We start from the raw sequence: 21,009 nt of genomic DNA, 5'->3' as shown, positions 1-21,009 counted from the left end.
TTAGTTTTCTTTTCTTGTAAATGATTCATTGAAAAAAAAAAGTCAAAAATTTACAATTGTCTGCTAACTTCAGGATCATCCACAACACGAGTGTGAATGTAGCAGACATCAGACAAATTTAAAATTATTAATAATTAAAAAAATAATATTTGTAAAAAATGCGCTTAATTTTAAAATTTAAAAAATGCGCTTTTTTTTAAATTTTATTTTATCAATTATTTACTCTATTTATTAATAATTTAAAATTTTTCTGACATCTGCTACATTCACACTCATTCCACAAAAGTATTTTCAATAAAATGATAATTGTTTAGTCTGATGATGATGATTGGTTAAAATCATCCTAATGAAGAAGCATCAAACGTCGACATAAAAAAGCGTCATAATGGATTCTGATTGGTGAAAGGATCATCCAGGTCAACATTCGAGTTTCCATTTAATTCCAGTAGTTGGAGCCAGGGAGTTGGCAAGAGTTAAAGAGCTTGGAAATTGCTTGGAGATACTCGAGTCCAAATCCAAGCATTTTTGTCTTAAAAACCACGAAATATTTAAATCTTCGTGGATTTTTACTCACTATTTAAATACATACCTTCAGTTTAAATTAATTTAACCACCGGGTAATTAAAAATAATTATTTTATTACTCTAAAACTAAATCTCGAGTTTTTGGTGGTACCTCAAACAAAGTGTGGTGCGTTTTAAAAAAAAAAAAAAGTAATCAGTCACAAGTTCCCAGTGTCGGCCTAAGTTCCAAGGGCTGCATCATCGTCATCACCCATCACCATAATTATAACCATCATTATTATCAACTTTAAATCTCGTTCTCGTTCTTCAGCATCACGTATCTGATTCCTGGTGATTCTAGTAGATTACTGACGCTTGCGCGCCATTACTAATTATCCATATTCTCTTAACGCATTCTTCAGTTGTAGTTAAAAAAATTTTTTTTTTCTTGATTAATTTTTTTTGTCACGTCGTATAGCATCAGTACTTTAATATAAATAAATATAAATTTTGAGTATTTAAAGTGCAGTGAATTTAAAAAATAAAAAAATTAAAATCAGTTAAATTTATATACTAATTAACAATAGTAATTAAAGACTAATAAATAAACCGGTACGTTTTAAAATTTGATGGTTAACAATGAGTGATTATTCAGCGGTTGCTCCGCCTCAGAATTTCAGCCAGAGTTCGGCTTTTGCCGCGGCATTACAACGTGCGAAACAGGTATATGATTCATACAACATATATATGTATATATTCTAATATTATATATAATTTAATAGTTATAAATAGTATTATTCCAAGTATGCTTTTAAGTTTTAAATTTAAATTTATCATACAGACTTATACTGTATTGACCTTTTATTTTACTTTTAAACTTTTAAACTTTTTTTTTTCCATTAAACTCTTGAACTTAATATAGAAAACGTGGATTTAGAATCATAAATTTTATAGCGACTTATACCGAGACTGCTGTCTGGAGCTGAATAAATGAATGATAGTATTGATTATAGGATGCAGTGCTTTTATTTATATTTTCTCCGATTAAATTTTTTTGATTGGTTCTGTTATTGATGGATTTTATTTTGTTATTTTTTTCAGATCGCTGCTAAAATAAATCCTGGTGGCAATCAAAATACCGATGGTGGGATCAAGAGGTCACTTGAAGACAGTACAGGTAATTTTAAATTATTTATTTGTTTACTTGTTTAAGCCAATCGGTGAAATAAATATGAGTTTTGAGAAGGATAAAATAAGAGAAAAGAAAAAGGGGATAATGAAAAATTACCACTAGCAAAAGATTGGGGAATAAATAACAACAGATTGCATGCAAGGGGTTCATATTTGGTTGTAATCCAGTACCAGCTTTTTGACGTCATTATTTTATTATTGTTTATTGATATTTTAATTGGTATTTGGTGGGAATGTTTAAAAGTATTTAAATATTTGAATACGGGTACTTGAAATTTAATAAATCTGTTCATAGTAATCTGGAGTCTGGGATAGTTGATATAAAATATGAAATGTCATTTTTTTAGATATGCAGTTGACTACCCGTCATAAGCCTGTCCATTATAAGCCTCTTCCCCTCAATCGACAGGTACTGAGTCCAAACAGCCCCCACTTAACCACTTTTTTGAGTTTCGTACCAGACAGCCCGTTATAAGTCTCCGTTAAAATTCTATAAATTATAAACTAACAATAGGAACAAAATATCAAAATTAATGATGGAAATTTACTATCGATCTTTCGCGGATAATAATTTAATAAATATTAAGTAAAATATAATTTATTGTTGATAATTGTAATGATTAATTACAATTAAAGCTACTGTTACAATTTAAATTTTTATTGAGCATTATGTTGATCAATAACAATTATTATTATTATTACTGTAATTAATACCGTTGTCATTATAATTTTTTCCATTACAATTATTATTAGTGTAAAAAGTTTATTTATTTTAGCGCTATAAGCACTAGAAAAATCGGGATACTGTCGTATGTAACAAAACGTAAATATGATGTTTAAACTCATATTAAATAAACCAGGCTTATAACGAGTAGTCGAGAACAAAACTAAACGCACGGTAGTGGGAAGATTTTAATTCCAAGAGAAATTTCCTCTACGTCCCCTAGACCAGGTTTATGACGAAGTCGACTGTATAAAGATTTTTAAATGATAATCTTTCTAGTAGCCTTCTACAAGGTGGTCACAAAAGGTAAATATCGGGAAATTTAATGCAACCGGGAAATATGGAAATTTGAGGGAATTTCGAAAATTATCCAGAAATTTAATTGCGACAGTTTAAAAAATAATACATTAGTCTCAAAAATTAAAGGATATTAAAAAAAAATTCAAAATTTTCAAGTGATTTTCAATAAGTGGTAACTCGAAGGAAAATGTTCGTACAATAAAAACAAACATAAAAAATTGTAGTTTGAGTGTCTAGTTTTCTGATTTGGTCTTTAAATTTTTCTATTCTTCACGGACCCGGAGTAATCCTAAGAAAACTATCAAAAGAAAATTTCAAAATTTCTGCTCGTCTTAAAACGGTCTACGAGTTTCAATAAATTTTTCCGATAATTATGATTGATTTTTTATTACTCCGGAATCGTGCATAATAAAAAAATTTTAAAACCAGATCAGAAAACTGGAAAAATCAGGAAAAAGTCAGCGAATTTCATTACAAAGCTGGAAAAATGTTTACTTTCTTTTCTTTTGACTGAAAAAATCCGATAAATTTTTTTTGTCTGTCAAAACTGTTCAAAAAGTGTGCGGCGCGAATGCAATTGTAATTTTATCTTGAAAAAAAATTAGTAGAAATTGATTCAAACAGCGGAAAAATGAAGCAGTTAGAATTAAAAAGGCTGTTAGAAAAAAAAAGTCTTAGTAGAAACCAATCCTCAGGATCTTCAAGTTATTAACATGCATATTGACAAGTTAAAAAACCAAAAACATTAAAAGTATACATAAGTATTGAACTAATAAGTTTCACTATATTTATTATTCGCGTACTTGATTAATATTTTATTACTATTGTATAAAACGTTCTTATTTATGAAATTTATTCTAGTGGAAATGAAAAATTTATTTATATTTTATTACAGAGTAAGTTATATAAAAACATAGATTTAAAATAAAAAATAAAAAATTATTCATTTAATAAATAAAAAAAATCTACGAACATTGACAAATAATAAAATAAAGTTTCATTTAACGACAATAATTGATTATTTATTGAACTGACTGATAGCATTTTATTTTGAATTAAATAAATATTTCCAATGGTTTAATATTACTACATATAGTCAGAAATTTTTTTGAATTGTTTGACTGGATTACCTGGAACAGTCAGGAAATTTCTATCTCGAAAATCCGTGGCCACCATGTTATTATTTATACACAGTAAATAATTTTTTTCTAATAAATTGCATTTGAAATTAATGTAATTATTCTGTTTGATTATAGGGTTCAGTGATGAATTTACAGAACCAGAGGCAAAGAAATTAGCACAAGATCCATTAATTGGAATGCGAGGCGGACCGTTGGGAGGAATAGGAGACAATGGAGGGAATCGAGGAGCACCAGTATCATCGCCAACATCTAGCTTGGGAGGTATTTGCAATGAAGATATCAGAGTTCCGGACAAAATGGTCGGATTAAGTAAGTTTAGGAATTTTATTCATTAAAAGAAAAATTCCTAATCTTTATTAAAAAACTGATCCACGCGTTATTATTAATTTAACATAATATTTGTTTTAATTAACTGATTTTTACAACTATTTTGATTGAAGTTAAACAATATTTATTAATTAATTAATTACAGTTATTAGTATTTATACTCATTAATATATTTTTTTACTGCTTTATTTATTTATTTATTTTCTTATAATGATTATAATTCAGTCAAAATAACTGTACTTAATCCGAGTAAAACATTTATTATCATTAACATTATTATCACGGACTAGTTGGATTTAAATATATAATCGGCTGTTCACCGATTACTTTTTAACCAATAATATATATCAAATAAAAAATTATTTAATATTTATTATGAGTTAGAATCACATTTTATTCAATTCGTTTATTTTTATTTATAACTTTATTATCCGGAATTATTTTATCTATTAATTTTATCCGATAATGTAGCAATCAGTGATTCTAATTCCCAATAAATTTTATTTGAAAATTAATTTAATTAAAAAAAGAAACTAATTCAGTGAGATTAATAATGTGAAATAGATATAGTTGGGTAGTTATATAAAATTTTGGTAACTTTAAGTCTAATTTTTATTTTTGCACGACTCTTAATGCGAAGTATTAGAGTGTGCTTTACGATCGAAAAATTCAGTTTACCTTTTTTTCGCTACTGTTTTACTCTTGTTAGTCCACGGAACTTAACCAAGTTACACATTATCGAATAGAGAATTTAATAAGGATTAATTTTATTACTTATAAAGAAAAATTTGATGTATTAAATAACTAGAAAAGCATCAAAATGTAAAAAAAAATTTTCCCGTCAAGCAGTAGAAAGTGTCCGTAAACACAAAAACTCGAGAAAAAAGCCATTATTTGGATAACTTTTTTTTTAAAAAGATTATTTTAGGGCCGAAGAAGAAGTGTGTCATAAATGGCCATCAAATTTGACCCCGTTTAATTATAATTAATAAAAAGAGCTTAACTAATTTTGTATATCTATATATGTTTCTTACATATACTTTCGTCACACCAGTTGCACCTGCGCGAAAAAATACATCTGACTATTTTTCGGAGCGAAATTTTAATTTCTAGTCTAACGGAAAGAAAAAAACAAAAACAAATTGTCCTTGAAACTTTTATCGTACATTTTCTTTTTTGCTTTTTTTGCAAATGAGTCTTAAGAGTCGTGCACTTTTGGATTTATCAAACTTTTTTTTATTTTTTTTTTTACAGTTATTTTATCGATAATATTTTTTGATGATAAATTTAAATTTTTTGACAGTTGAACTCCTGAGACTTCATGTACCTGAAGATCAGAACGTTTATCGCTTAACGAAAATAAAAAAAAATTTATGTAATTTGATTACTTAAGGGGTAGTTTCGGAAGTTGGGGTTGGCCGAAGAATTTCGGCTGACATACCAGCATCTATATGCGAAAAATTTTGAAATCTAGTCATCCAGTAGTTTTTTTACTTTTCAATTTTTTTTTCCGTTGTGCGGAAAACGTTCCGATCTTCAGGTACACGAGACGTCGACATGAATGCTGACAAAGTCACGAGTTGAAAAAATTTAGTATCAAATATATTACTTTAGTAGTGTTTGAATTATTTTGTAAATAATGTGGTTTAAAGTATTAGTTTACAGTAAAGGCAACATGACTAGGGCTCTACATTGAACAGAAAAAATTTATTAAAAAATGGATACTCTTGATTTAACAATTATTTGAATCAATAAGACATTTACTGAAAGAAATTAATTTTTTATTAAAATAAAATTGATACTGTAAAAAATCGGGAGTGAATACGGATTTTATTTCAATCCGAATTCACTCCAAGTTCTGACAGAAAAAAACTGAGTGACAATAGACCGACGTTTCAGGAGAACAAATATAAATTTTTGAAAAACTTAAGGCCATTCTCAGACAGTTTCCTCCTCCTTTTTAAAAACATTAAATAACTTTAATTTTTAATTCCCGTAATAAAATTTTGATAATTAATTAAAAAAAAGTTGAAGCATTAGTTGAAAAAAAAAAACAACGCGGTTACAATTTCGCCAAGATATAGATTTTTAAAAAAATTATTTACAGTTGATATCAATTAGGAGTCAAACGAAATTTGGAAAATAAATTTCTGTAAAATCTTTATGTCAATTCTATAATTTTTTTTTAAATCTATATCTCGGCAAAATTGTAACTGCGTTGTCTTTTTTACAATTTATTTAAATAATGGCGGGCACTGTCTGAGAATGCCCCTAATTTCAAATTTTATATATTTATATTTATCATATGTCCATAAATTACCTGTATTTATATATTATCAATAATTATATATGTCTAGCAGTATCTGAAATATTTTTAGACATAAATTAAACCAAATTTTGTGTAACTACTCATATAATAAATAATTATAGTAATTAATTAATCAATTAACTTTAAGTACTATTTAATAAATTAATAATTGTGTGTATTTTTTTAGTAATTGGACGGGGTGGTGAACAAATTACACGGTTGCAAAGTGAAACGGGGTGTAAAATACAAATGGCACCCGAAAGTGGCGGTCTGCCTGAACGTCTTTGTACCTTAACGGGTTCAAGAGAAGCTGTCAAGTAACTCGTTTTCCCTTTTTTTTTATTTTCTTGTTTTTATTACTGCAGTATTATTTATATTTTATTTATTTTTTCATTATTATTATTATTATTATTGTTATTATTTTGTATGCAATGCAATCCCATATGAAATTACCCCTTAAAATATTTACGACATTGATTTTTATCTGCTTTAGATTTACTTTTTGTTTTCTAATTATTATTTATAAATATAATTACCAAGCATACTATCCTCCTTGATATTGTTTTAAATAAATGTCTGCCATATTTCACTATATATTTATATATATACACATATAATTGTTTGATAATTTAAATAATTTATATCGCACATGCATTTATATAGAAATATCAAAATCGTTGACATTTTTTCAGAATTATTGTAGATCCTGGAGCGACCATGGACACTACGTCTTATTATTTCATTTTTTATAATTTTATACTTCATATATTTATATATATTTCATATATATATATTTATAATCATGTATATCAATACTGATCATGATATTTTATTGAAAGAAATATTTTTTTTTTGTTTTTATTATTTTTATTTTGTTAAAATAATAATAGTTTTTTATTTTTACATAGGGATTGTAAGTGTGAGATTTAAATGTGAAAAAAATTGTAGGGAGGATAGAATTGTGCATGGGATATCTCAAACATATAGAAACCAGGAGGACAATTTATAAAATTTATTTAAATTGTATTTAAAAAAAAAAAAAAAATAGTTGATTTAAAAATTTAATAATTAATTGTAATTATCGCTACTGGTTTAATTATTATATTAATATAAAAGAAAATGATGTAAATTATTATTTTTTATAATTCGGAATTATTACAGCCATATATGATTGTGCTTTGCAAACAAATATTGTATTATGTGTATTGTATATTGCTTAGTATTTAATAATTAGTTTATTTAAATTAATATTATTAACTAATTAATTCATTTGATTATTTATATAATTATTTATTATTTGTGTGTTGCAGTCGTGCTAAGGACTTAGTACTGTCGATCGTCAATCAGCGCTGCCGATCTGAAGGCGGTATGGGTGACATGAACATGCCTAATCCTAATAATAGCGGTGGTGGAGGAGGCGGGGGAGGGGGCGGAGGTAGTAGTGGCGGCGGAAGTAGCGGAGGAAGTGGTGGTGGAGGTGGAGGTCCGATGATGAGCAGTAATAGTCATCCAGGTAATGTGGAAATAATGATACCTGGTCCAAAAGTTGGATTAATTATTGGCAAAGGCGGGGAAACTATTAAACAGCTTCAAGAAAAATCTGGCGCCAAAATGGTTGTTATTCAGGATGGACCTTCACAAGAACAAGAAAAACCTTTGAGGTAAATATTTTATTTGTTTGTTTGTTTAATTAATTAGCAGGGGGGCAACAAAAGGGAATATCGGGAATTTAATGCAACTGGGAAGTATGGAAATGTCAGGGAAATTTGAAGAGTATCTGGGAATTTGATTGCGGCAGTTAAAATTTAAGATACCGCTCGAAAGTATTTAAATATTTAAATACATGTTCTTGGAATTTAATCAATTCGTTAGTAGTAATCTAGGGTTTGGGATAGTTGATATAAAATACGAAATTTCATTTTTAAAAATACGTATAAGAAGATTTTTCAATGATAAACTTTTTAGTAGCCTTTTACAAGGTGGCCACAAAAGAGAATATCGAGAATTATCAGGAAATTTAATGCAACCGGGAATTATAAAAATGAAGATGACGACCAAAGGCATCCGTTAGACTTGCGGCTTAAAACAATATAAATTTGAAAGTAGCAAACTTTGACACCACCACCTGTGAGGATTCGTTTGTAGTTACCGTAATTGGTTCCACCATGATATCTCCCCGACGAAATCTCTCCAGGAAAAAATCTGTCGAACACGAACTCTATAAACGAGATCTTATAATAATCTATGTAATTATAATGATTTCTACACTTACGACTGGAATCGTATTCAGGTTTTTTTTTCACATTTTATGTATGTATCATAAATAAATAGAATGTGTTACACATACATGTATGAAATCAAGGGAAATTCCCAGCCCAAATTGGACATCATCGTCAATTGCAAAAACTTGGTTTAAACTTACTGTGAAGTTAATCAAAATCACTGAACGTCAAATATTTGAAGTGATAGTATGGCCATCAGGGATTGGACATAAAAATAATTTTAGAAATTTTATCCTGGAGAGATTTTGCCAAGGAGATTTTGTCCTGAGAGATAAAGTCGTGTTACCACCGCAATTCGTCTTTGGCAGGAATTATCACGCGAAGTCATAAACTCTCAAGGCCTCGAAGCTTTTAAAAACAAAGCGTTTGAGTTGTTTCTTAATCTCGAAATCAATGGAAATGCTACTGGTATTGGCTTTCTTTTAGCATAATGAAATAAAATATTGTGATAGACAATCTTTAGAAAATCTTGTTTCTAATCCTTTTCAAGAATGAGCTACTCGTCTAAAACTGAACGTTTAAATTGTTAATGGGTTGGATGGTTGGAGTTTCATAGTCTTATTATAGAATTATTCATAAATTTTTATTATAGTCTTATACATTTAATATAAATATAAATACTAATAGTATGAATTATTGATATTATTCAATGTTCATATTGATACTGTTAATATTGTTTTGTATATTTGCCATTCGGCTTAAGCCTTGGCATTAAAGTTTAATAAATAAAAATAAAAATAAATAAAAAATTATTTTAGAATAACTGGAGATCCTCAGAAAGTAGAGTACGCTAAACAATTAGTGTATGAACTGATAGCCGAAAAAGAAATGCAAATGTTTCATCGTGGACCACGAAACAATGAGAGAAATAGTTTTTCTAATGACAATGGCTTCAATAATCACGGATCGTCATCAGCACCGTCAAATAATGGCGACGGATGTGAAGTATTAGTACCGCGAGCAGCTGTCGGTGTTGTTATCGGCAAAGGAGGTGACATGATCAAGAAAATTCAATCTGAAACCGGAGCACGAGTACAGTTTCAGCAGGGAAGAGAAGAGGGTCCAGGTGATAGAAAATGTTTACTGTCAGGAAAACCACAAGCTGTAGAACAAGCTCGTCAGCGAATTCAAGAGCTCATCGATAGTGTCACGGTCTCTAACTTTTTTAAATTTAAATTTAAATTTTGAGTTATCAGTAAGAAATTTAACATACTAACTTTTTTTTAAATTACAGAGACGAGATGATAGACCGCCTGCAGGAAGAAGTGGATCACGTGGCAATGGCTTCGGAGGTGGTAATAATAATGGAGGCGGTGGTGGACGTCCTAATGAATACGGAGGTTGGGATCGACGACAAGGAGGTGGCTCGATGCAAGACAAAATAGAAGCTACATACAATGTACCTTCAACTAAGTGTGGAATAATTATTGGCAAAGGTAATATACATTTTTAATTATTTATTTATGTCTACGACTCTAAACAATAAATGAAAGAAATTACAGTCGAATCGCGTTATAAGTCCGCCTACAGGGGTGTAGGGGAATATAATTCTAAGAATTCCTGTACCTCCACTTCTGCTCAGCAGTTGAACGCCGTAACTCACACTTCCCCTACTTTGCAAGCGTGTGAGTGTGTACATGATTATTTTCATAGTCATAGAGAGGGAGTGTTTTCCAAGAAATATAAGTCGGCGGACTTATAACGCGACTGGACTGTATATGAATTTTTACAATTAAAGAGACACCACTAGTGTGAATAAATTATTTTCATTTATTCCCGGGGAAAAAAGTTTAGATCTGCATTTTGTCTATATCTGCCCAGATGAAATTAGATCTGTTCAGATCTAGACAGACTAATTTTTAAGCAGGAAGTTGTATTAGCCTAGATCTACTTTGATCTGAACAGAGCATATCAGATCTGTTCATACTTATTCATACATAAAATTTGATTAGACCTGATCTAATTCGATCTAGGCAGATCCAAACTTTTTCCCGAGTTATTTTGATTTCATTTAATTAATTGTTTTTTTAAATTTATTTTATTAAAATTTAAGGTGGCGAGACAATAAAACAAATAAATCAGCAAACAGGAGCACACTGTGAACTTGATCGTAGAAATCCAGGCACTGAAACTGAAAAGATTTTTATTATTCGTGGCTCTCCAGAACAAGTAGAACATGCCAAGAGGATATTTAATGAAAAACTAGGCGTGGTATATAAATTATCATCAATAAATTACTATATTTATTTATCTAATTGTAAATTATAAAAAAAACATGAACTTTTTTTAGCAAAATGATCCGATGCATGATTTCCAAGGAGGTGCAAATGCAGCATACGCTGGTGCTCAGGGTGCAATTGGTTACAATCCGACATGGAACGCAGGTGCAGGTTATCAAACATGGCCTACTCAAGCTCAACCAACTGATGCCTGTTAGTATATATTATATTTACTCTTAATAATATTACGCGATAGTTTATTGTTGGTACTAAATTATTTAAAATGTGATTTTTGACAGCTGCTACTGCGCAACCCGTGCAAATAAATCCTCAAACTGGTCAACCAGACTACAGTGCCCAATGGGCTGAATATTATCGTTCTTTGGGAATGCATCGCGAGGCTGAATTGATTGAGCAACAGTCGAAACAAGCAAAGGCCGATCCAGCCCAGCAGCAAGCTGCGGCAGCGGTCGCTGCTGTTGCAGCTCCAGGTGCCGCAGCTGCTGCACAAGCGACTCAGCAACAGCAGCAGCCCCAACCTAATCAACAAGCTCAGCCACAAAATGCTACACAGAATGGCGGACAAGCTGATTACAGTGCTCAGTGGGCTGAGTACTATCGTAGTATTGGTAAAATAAAAGAAGCTGAAGCTATTGAAGCACAAATGAAAGCTGGAAAGGTATAATTTTTTATTTGTTATTAATATCGTTATTATTATTTACTTTTTTTTCTTGGTTTTTTAATAAGCTAAGTCTCGATTTAGATTTTACGGACGATTTTTTATTTTATTATCAGCGACATTGTGACTAAGCACTCGGTTATCTGCAGTCTCTATATATATACGTATAAATAAATTAAACAAATAAATAATATTTCAAAAGAAAGTGACAAAACGTGAAGCAGAAATAGCTTTAGAAACTCTACACAAATATTTTGAAAATTCAGCTATCGGTGATAAAGCAAAATTGGACAAATTATTTACTGTAGAAATATTATTGACGGAAAAGTTGTTTCAAACAAACCAAAATAACTTAGTTTTTTATATGTACCTGAAGATCGGAACGTTTTTACGCAACGAAAATGAAAATAATTTATGTAATTTGAATCTAAAGGTGACTTAAGGGGTAGTTGGGGATGGCCTGCAATTATCGGCTGACGTGCGAAACATTTCAGAAATCTAAATCCTGTAGATTTTCACTTTTCATTTCGTTTTTTTATTTTCGTTCCATGAAAAACGTTCCGATTTTTAAGTTCATGTTTTTATACTAATTTTAATGTCCTTAAATAGATTATTATTATTTAATTCTGTATACATTAATAACAAATATTACATTTTTATTTATGATGCTGATCTTCCCAATCTGATTGTCCCTCTATAACTGAGAAACCTCGATATGTGAGAAAAAATCTTGGTCCCTTCGAGTCTCACTTATCCAGGTTTCACTGTATATATTAGGGTGTTTCAAGAAATAACAATTGCACGACTCATGATGTGAAGCATCAGAGTGTGCTTTACGATCGAAAAATTTTTTTCGCCTCACTTCGGCAATTTTTTTTTCTTCTCGGAAACAGGTTCAAAAATTTCATTTAGGTATAAAAATACGCCTGTGAAAATTAGAGCTCTCAATATTAAGAGGTTCCGCTTCGCCGTAGTATAAATCTACCGACATGTTTTTGTAGAGGATTGAATGCTCTACAAAAAAAGTATCTTATCATTTTTTGATAAATCCATTTGTTGAAAAGTTATTTGAGGTTGAAGTCGAATTCATATTAAATTTTAAGATCTTTTTACTTTTCTGGCAAAACTATAAGACTTATCACAAAATATCATGGGACATTTTTTGTAGACAATTTTATTCCCTACAAATTATTTCCAATAAAGTTTTTTCGAATTCCGCATTGTTTTCTAGTTATTTTCATTTTAATGGTAAGCTCATAAATAAAATAGTCTTCTGATCGATTTAAGAGCTTGACTTTGAAACGAAAATAACTAAAAAACAATGCGGAATTCGAAAAAACTTATTATTTTGGATCAACCTTTCATGAAAAAATATAAAATTATTATTTTAAAATATTTGTCGGTTGTATTTATGAACGATAAACAAAATATAATTTGATGCATAACAAATTTAATTATAATTTTCAGAATAATCCAATGGGCCAAACACAAATGCAACCACAAGCAATGCAAGGTCAACCAGCAACACCAGCTGCACCAACACCAGCAAATGCCTTTCCACAAGCATACGGAGCTTATCCAGGCATGAATCCTGGATCAACTCCCGGAAATTATTATGCACCGGGTGCTGGTGCACCACAACAACAAAATCCAGGGCAACAGAATCCAGGGTTTCCCACTGGCTATCAAAACTACTCTTACTCCCAGCCTAACGCTGATAATTAAGAGTCTACAATATTAATAAGTAAGTATTTATTTATTTTTTATTTTTATAACAGTTTTTAGAAATTGCATATGTCATTCAAAAATACATTTTTTTCAAATTTAAATTTAAGTATTTGAAAGTTTAAAATAAAATATGCAATTTTTAAAAGCTCAGACAGTCGACTACCCGTCATACGCCTGCCCTTCATAAGCCTCTTCCCCCAATCGGCAGGTACTGAGTCCAAAAAGCTTCCCACTTAACCACTTTTTTGAGTTTCGTACCAGACAGCTCGTTATTAGCCTCCGTTAAAATTCTTTAAATTATAAACTAACAACAGGAACAAAATATCAAAATTAATTATGAAAATTTACTATCGATCTTTCGCGGATAATATTTTAATAAATATTAAGTAAAATATAATTTATTGTTGATAATTGTAATCATTAATTACAATTAAAGCTTCTGTTACAATTTAAAAGTTTTATTGAGCATCATGTTGATCAATAACAATTATTATTATTATTACTGTAATTAATACCGTTGTCACTATAATTTTTTCCAGTACAATTATTATTAGTGTAAAAATATAAGTATTTATTTTAGTGCTATAAGCACTAGAAAAATCGGGATACTGACGTATGTAACAAAACGTAAATTTGACGTTTGAAATCATACGAGCAACCTGCAGTCACTACGTGACTGCCCAAATATTTCTATTAAATTTATAAAATACGCAGAAAAAAAGGATTTCTTGCCGCAGAAAATTTTAATTTGCTCCAAGAAATTTTATGCATTATCGATTAAATACAAAAATTGTCTTGGGGGGAGAAAAGATTTTTTTGGTCAAGAAATAATTCCTTGCACCAAGTAATTTTTCTAGTTCTAAATACATTTTTGTTTTCAATTCACAATGCAAAAAATTTCTTGGGGTAAGTAAAAATTTTCTTTAGGCGAGTAAAGATTTCTTGTGTCAATGAATCCTTTTTTTTTCTATGCACACTTTTTTGGCTTTGAGAAGCTTCCTAAATCCAAAAGGGAGCATAAAAATCTGTCATTTTGGAATAAGTAACGCGATATAAATAATATAGTTATATATTCAGTGACATTCAGTCATATTTAGTGACAGAATAATTAAAGTATTAATTTATGTAAAGAAAATAAATACGATCGTCTTTTTTCCCGCGTAATTTAAATGTAATTCGAATGATATAGATAAATCTATTTATCTCAATACTTGGCAATTAAAAAGAGTTTAAACTATGAAAAGACACAAATTCAAGTCAAGACCTATCTAATGATACCAATTTCAATAACATTAACTAATTCTATCATATAGATACCCTCGCAGATTTGAATCACGGTGGAAACACCGTGGAAGTGTAAACACCGTGGATCCATCGTGGTTTTTATTTTACCACCGGATATACACAGTGTATCCACTGTGATTACGCGGTGTATCCACCGTGATTCCACGGTGGCTTTGCGCTATTTCACCACTGTGGTTCCACGGTGTATCCACCGCGTAATCACAGTGAAAACACCGTGGAATCACGGTGGATACACCGCATAATCACAGTGGGGGAAAAGGAACAAACTCACCGTGTTTCCACCGTGATTCAAATCTGCGAGGGTATGGCGGGAACAAAATTTTCCTTATTCTCTTAATAATATAGAAGATTAAATAAAACAGGCTTATAACGAGTAGTCGAGAACAAAACTAAACGCCTGGTAGTGGGGAGATCGAAATTCCAATAAAAATTTCTCCTGAATCCCCTAGACCAGGCTTATGACCAAGTCGACTGTAATAACAATTAATGAATAAGTTTAAAATTGTCATTAACAATTTTAAACAATTATCAATCTTTAAACATGATTGTTTATCAATGGTGTAACAATATTAATCCGATATTATATAATTATATTTTATATTATATATCATGTATGTATTTTTTATTATTATTACTATTATTATTATACATATATATATTTATATATTTGTTTTAAATATCTGGCGTTATTTAAATTTTTCAGGGTCATAAATTAACTGTTGCTATTTTTTAACTTAAAAAATATGATATTGAATGTATATTTATGTTTTACACCTTTGAAAATTATTGCAAATATTTAACAAAAAAAAATAATAATTATCAACTGATTGTGATAATTGATTGTGATTTGTTAATTATAACAAAAAACAAAACTATTTTCTTTTTTCTACAGTAATCATTTCATTTCCCACAGTTTTCAGATAGCTTTCCATTGGGACGCGGTTACCTGCTGTCTTCACAATATATTACAAAATTAATTCATTAAAATAATTAAGAAAAAAACAAATTATGAAAAAAAATATTACATATACAATTACAATTATATTAATAATGATGATTAAGATAAACGTCTATGGTAATTTACGATCCGCTTGCATAGCGATTAAAAAAAAATATGACTAAGTATAAAAATCATTTAAATATAAATTTAAAAAAAATATTAAATGAATATAAAGATAAAAATAGTTAAGATCACAGTATAATACAAAGTCCTCCGTAAATTTATTCTTTATGTTATTTTACTTTTCTTTTTTTATTTTAATTAATTGATTATAATTAATAGTATTAATTACTAAAAATATAAAAACACCGTAGGATATTATATTTTTAATCGCTGAAAAATTATATTAATTAATAATTAATGTATAATCAAACGTAGTCCGTCAGTGTTCCATAAAAAAAAAAATAAATAAATACTGTCAGATATTTCTTATCAAAAAATTTTTACTGTATTGTAATATAAAGAAAAAAAAATATATAAAAGATGATAGCAAGCAAGCAAAGACGGTATGTATTGGCAGGTGAAGCAGCAAACTGAAGATCTTGGGAAAATGTATGACGTGACTGCTTATAAAATGAATTGGAAAAAAAGTAAAATTTAAATTTAAATAATGGACAATTATAATAATAACTGATGTGGACGAATTGAAAAATATAATTTATAATTGGTATAATGATAAAAAAATATGTATGTTAGGTTTTCGTGTCTGATGCAGCAGCCTCGTGTGCTTTAATAATTATTATTATTAATTATAATAATAATATCATTGTCTTTTTAATTATTTTTGCTTTTTCATATTGTCATTTATATTATCAATTACTATAATTATTAAAATATTTAATTGATAATCTTGTATTAATTAACCAATATTAATAGTTGAGAAAATTTTTACTTGTGTACACTTTTAATGATATTTAAATACCCATGCCTTAATATAATATATTATATTCTATATATTAATTAGTCATTTATTTGTTTAATTTTTTATTTATTTCAATTAATGTAATTTAGGTTTACATTGTACTGCATTAGTTTCATTTTTAGATGCGGATCCCAGCTGTCTAGAGCCTGCGACGTATTACAAATTGTACAATTATCAATACATATATATATTTATGTAGATGTATATATATATATGTATTTAACATATTACATACACATATAGATGTGCTTGAAATTCTAGTTTAGCAATTGCAATGCATTTAATTTATATTGTTTATTTATTTTTTTACTCACTTGTCAAATGATATATATCAATATATGAAATGCATTCTTCAGGAAATAGGAGAGGCCTAAGAGGTTTAACGTAATACCAGTTATTGATGGACGTCCTCTTTATCAACTTTATTATTTTTATTATTATTTATATTATATGACATTCGTATCAGTTATCATTCATTATGATCTATACGGTTTAATTTTTATTTTTTTATATTTATATGATAAGATATGAGGTTTGTCATTTTACAACGAAAACGACATCGATAAGTATTATAAGTAAAAATGTTTTTATTATTAATTTTTAGTTCGAAATTATAATTGTTATTTAAGGTGAGAGACCTAGTACCTGATCAGGGAACTAGTACCCGATCACTCATATATTTTTATATCTATATTTAGTAGAATTTAGTAAATATAGATATACAATAGGGTGCTTCAAAAAAAAATTTTATTTTTTTTTTCGCTCTTAGCCCCTTAAAACGTTAGTGGGTGCCGAGGAAAAAATCTTCGCAAAAGATGGGCTCTCTAGCTCAACTCTAAGTGGTCGCTATTTCAATTTTAATTTCCCATCTGATTAACATGTAAAAATTAATTTTTTTATTCAAAGTGTAAATACTCGTAAGCTGCTGAATATTTTTCAAATTTATACATAGATCTTCAAAGTTGATGTCTCAAGCTTTCCAAAACTCTATGACAAGTCATAATTATCCCCAATTGAAGCTAGCAAAAAAAAAAAATCGAAAATTAACAATTTCATTTTGAAATACAAAATCGATACTTTTTAGATAGCTTTAATTGACATTTGAATAATGGTAATTATGACTTGTCATAGGGTTTTAGAAAGCTTGAGATCTCTACTTTGAAGATCTATGTATAAATTTAAAAAATATTCAGCAGCTTACGAGTATTTACACTTTGAAAAAAAAAAAAAATTTTTACATGTTAATCAGATAGGAAATTAAAATTAAAATAGCGACCACTTAGAGTTGAGCTAGAAAGCCCATTTTTTGCGAAGATTTTTTTCTCGGCAACCACTAACGTTTTATGGGGTAAGAGCGAAAAAAAAAAATTAAAGTTTTTTTTGAAGCACCCTAATATACATGGAGTGATCGGGTACTAGTTCCCTGAACGGGTACTAGGTCTTTTACCTTATAGGGAACAAATTTGAAAAAAGGGTAATTGTCTTAATGAAAAACTAGGGGTGTGCGAATAATTCTAACTTACAAATTATTCGTATCGAATCGAATTATTTGAAGTTTTTGAATTATTCGTTAATTCTCGAATTATTCAAAAATTTACGAACAATTAGGAGATTTTGTTGAAACGACTAAAAATTGTAATAGTTTTTGTAATAATTGAAATTTTTGTCAGAGGTAAATAAAGCTTAGACACGAATCTACGGAACAATCTTGGATGCTCTGAAAACTTAGCTCTCCATTAAGTGAAAATAATTTATTTTGAATGGCAAACCTCATTAAATAATAGAAGAAAAATGTAATAAATTAAATGTATTTAATTATAAATATCTAAGTGTTATAATATTAAAACTAAGGAAACATAAATACAATAAAATTTAGTATTTATAAATAATCGGAACAAACAAGTGGATAAATCAATTGGGAGCTCAACGATACCATCAACGATCCATCAGCTCAGTTATAACAAAACAAAATCTTAATATGATTGATTATTAGAGTGGTCAGTTTGGAAAGACTATTTTTTTTTTCACTCCCACTTCAAAATATTGTTGTAGACATTAAAAAAATTTACTGAAAGTTTCAGTTCGGAATTTTAATTTTAAATACTTGACATTTGATTTTGAAGTTTCCCATTTAAAATCCATAGAAAAGTTTGGATTTTTTAAAATTCTCTATAGCTCAGCCGCATTTCAAGTTATCGGGTCGTCGTTTGCGGCATTTTGTAGGTAATTTAATACTTTTCACAAGTCTCCTTAGTAATTTTACTGAGATTCTAATTGTTTTTTCTGTATTGGTTCTGAAAACGCTTTTTTTAATAATAATTTGGGTTTTTAGTTGATATTGACTAAATAACGAAAGTTACAGTAAAAATGCAGATAACGATTTTTTAGGAAATTTGATTCTCTACAAAAAAGGTCCTCTCAGTTAAGTGGCTCAAGTTCTTCGTTCACGTGATATAGGGATTTTATTAATTTTGTAAATAAAAAGTTTGTCAAAAATTTTTCCGAAGCTCATCAAATTTAATCCTTCGTATTTTCATTAATGGGTTAAATTAATAAAAAGAAAATTATTTACTTATTTGAAATTAAAATTAAAAGGCATTTGGTCGAATTTTTTAAAAAATATTTTATTTACAAAATTAATAAAATTCCCATATCACGTAAACGAAGAACTTGAGCCACTTAACCAAGAGGACCTTTTTTGTAGAGAATCAAATTTCCTAAAAAATCGTTATCTGCATTTTTACTGTAACTTTCGTTATTTAGTCAATATCAACTAAAAACCCAAATTATTATAAAAAAAAATGATTTTCAGAACCAATACAGAAAAAACAATTAAAATCTCAGTAAAATTACTAAGGAGACTTGTGAAAAGTATTAAATTACCTACAAAATGCCGCAAACGACGACCCGATAACTTGAAATCCGGCTGAGCTATAGAGAATTTTAAAAAATCCAAACTTTCCTATGTATTTTAAATGGGAAACTTCAAAATCAAATGTCAAGTATTTAAAATTAAAATCCCGAGCTGAAACTCAGGAATTTTTTTTCAATGTCTGCAACAATATTTTGAAGTGGGAGTGAAAAAAAAATAGTCTTTCCAAACTGACCACCCTATTAATTATAAATGGTAATTAATTTAATAGTTATAAATGACTAAAAGGTACATATGATTAAACTAATTAAATTTATATATGTATATATATATATTTATATTTATATTTAAATCTATATATTATGACCGATAATATACTCAACATGAGTTGCTATTTATTTTTAATGTTTAAAATAAGTTTCATGCTGAATAGTGTTGATATTGTTGTTTAAAAAAATTTTAATAATTGAATAATTGACTATCCTATTATTTAGTGAATGATATATATTTTTTACTTAGATTAAATCACATTAAACACTTGTATTAGTTGAATTGTTTATTTTGAACAACAGCACTCTTGTTTTTTTCTTTTTTTTTTAGACTTGACGCACCAACTTTCTTTTTGAAATTGTAGTCTCTAGCTATTTATATATATATATATATAAAGTACTGTCCTATATTATATTTTGTTCTTCATTAATATATACATATATTTATTAACTGTTACTGTAATTTATAAACTATTAATAAATAAAATAATTTATAAAATTTTTAATTGAAATCTATCGTTTCAGGAATTTAATCGGAGTCTTCAAACCGGAAGTGGTCATGGATGAAAAATAAAAAGGATTAAATTAATTATAAATACTTGATTTGTTTTCATTAATCAAAAGTGTGAATGTAATGTATCTACAATTAAGACCGTCCTTGTATTATATAATCAGTGAATTTGTGTGTTTTTAAAAATTTTGTATTAGTAAACAAAAAAATATATACTTATATAAGTATATATATGTCTTTGGACTTTTTCTACTTGCAATTAACCGAGTCATGAAAGATAAATTTAAACATTTTTGCAATTTAATGTCTTCGTAATGTGATTGGTGACTGATAAATTTTATTACGAATACTCATTATAATAATAATTATATAGATATTTATAATTATGATGATTTATTAAATTTGTTTACAAAAAATTTATGTTTTTTAATTTAAACAATTTTTTATTGATTTATAATTTTATCATTTTACAATATAATAAATAAAAATTAATGATGAATATAACATATATTTCTTTGGATACAATTCCAGTATTATTTATCACACTAGACACCAAATTTCTGTGATTATTAATTAATATTTTATTATTTTTAATTAATAACTTTGCATCGAGTTGTATTTCTTTCATTTACCGATAGTAATTTTATTACTTTTAATTACTTAATGCAAAGTTTCATAAATTAAGTAAAGGTATAATTTCAAGTTTATTCAATTGATAGTATCTATA

The 21,009-nt window shown here is 28.3% G+C and overlaps 1 protein-coding gene across 3 annotated transcripts; it reads left to right on the top strand.

Annotated features, from left to right (window-relative positions):
* Window positions 1-453: 453 nt before the first annotated feature.
* LOC130663573 (far upstream element-binding protein 3) lies at window positions 454-20,625 on the top strand. Of its 3 annotated transcripts, none has more exons than XM_057462992.1 (12): window positions 454-1,226; window positions 1,605-1,680; window positions 3,975-4,169; window positions 6,683-6,812; window positions 7,806-8,156; window positions 9,536-9,929; window positions 10,012-10,213; window positions 10,831-10,988; window positions 11,068-11,209; window positions 11,296-11,675; window positions 13,143-13,419; window positions 20,297-20,625. In XM_057462992.1, the coding sequence occupies exons 1-11, from the start codon at window positions 1,143-1,145 to the stop codon at window positions 13,398-13,400; spliced, it is 2,370 nt and encodes a 789-aa protein (XP_057318975.1). In that variant the 5' UTR covers window positions 454-1,142; the 3' UTR covers window positions 13,401-13,419; window positions 20,297-20,625. The 3 variants fall into 3 exon arrangements, with proteins under 3 accessions (XP_057318975.1, XP_057319063.1, XP_057318887.1); XM_057463080.1 differs by lacking the exon at window positions 20,297-20,625 and adding an exon at window positions 15,622-19,241 and having other exon boundaries at window positions 3,975-4,121; XM_057462904.1 differs by lacking the exon at window positions 20,297-20,625 and adding an exon at window positions 15,622-19,241.
* Window positions 20,626-21,009: the final 384 nt, after the last annotated feature.

Source organism: Microplitis mediator, chromosome 1, assembly GCF_029852145.1.
Source record: "Microplitis mediator isolate UGA2020A chromosome 1, iyMicMedi2.1, whole genome shotgun sequence".
Classification (NCBI taxonomy): Eukaryota; Metazoa; Arthropoda; class Insecta; order Hymenoptera; family Braconidae; genus Microplitis; species Microplitis mediator.
Note: the sequence above shows the minus strand (reverse complement) of the source record. Positions and strands in the feature narration are given on the sequence as shown.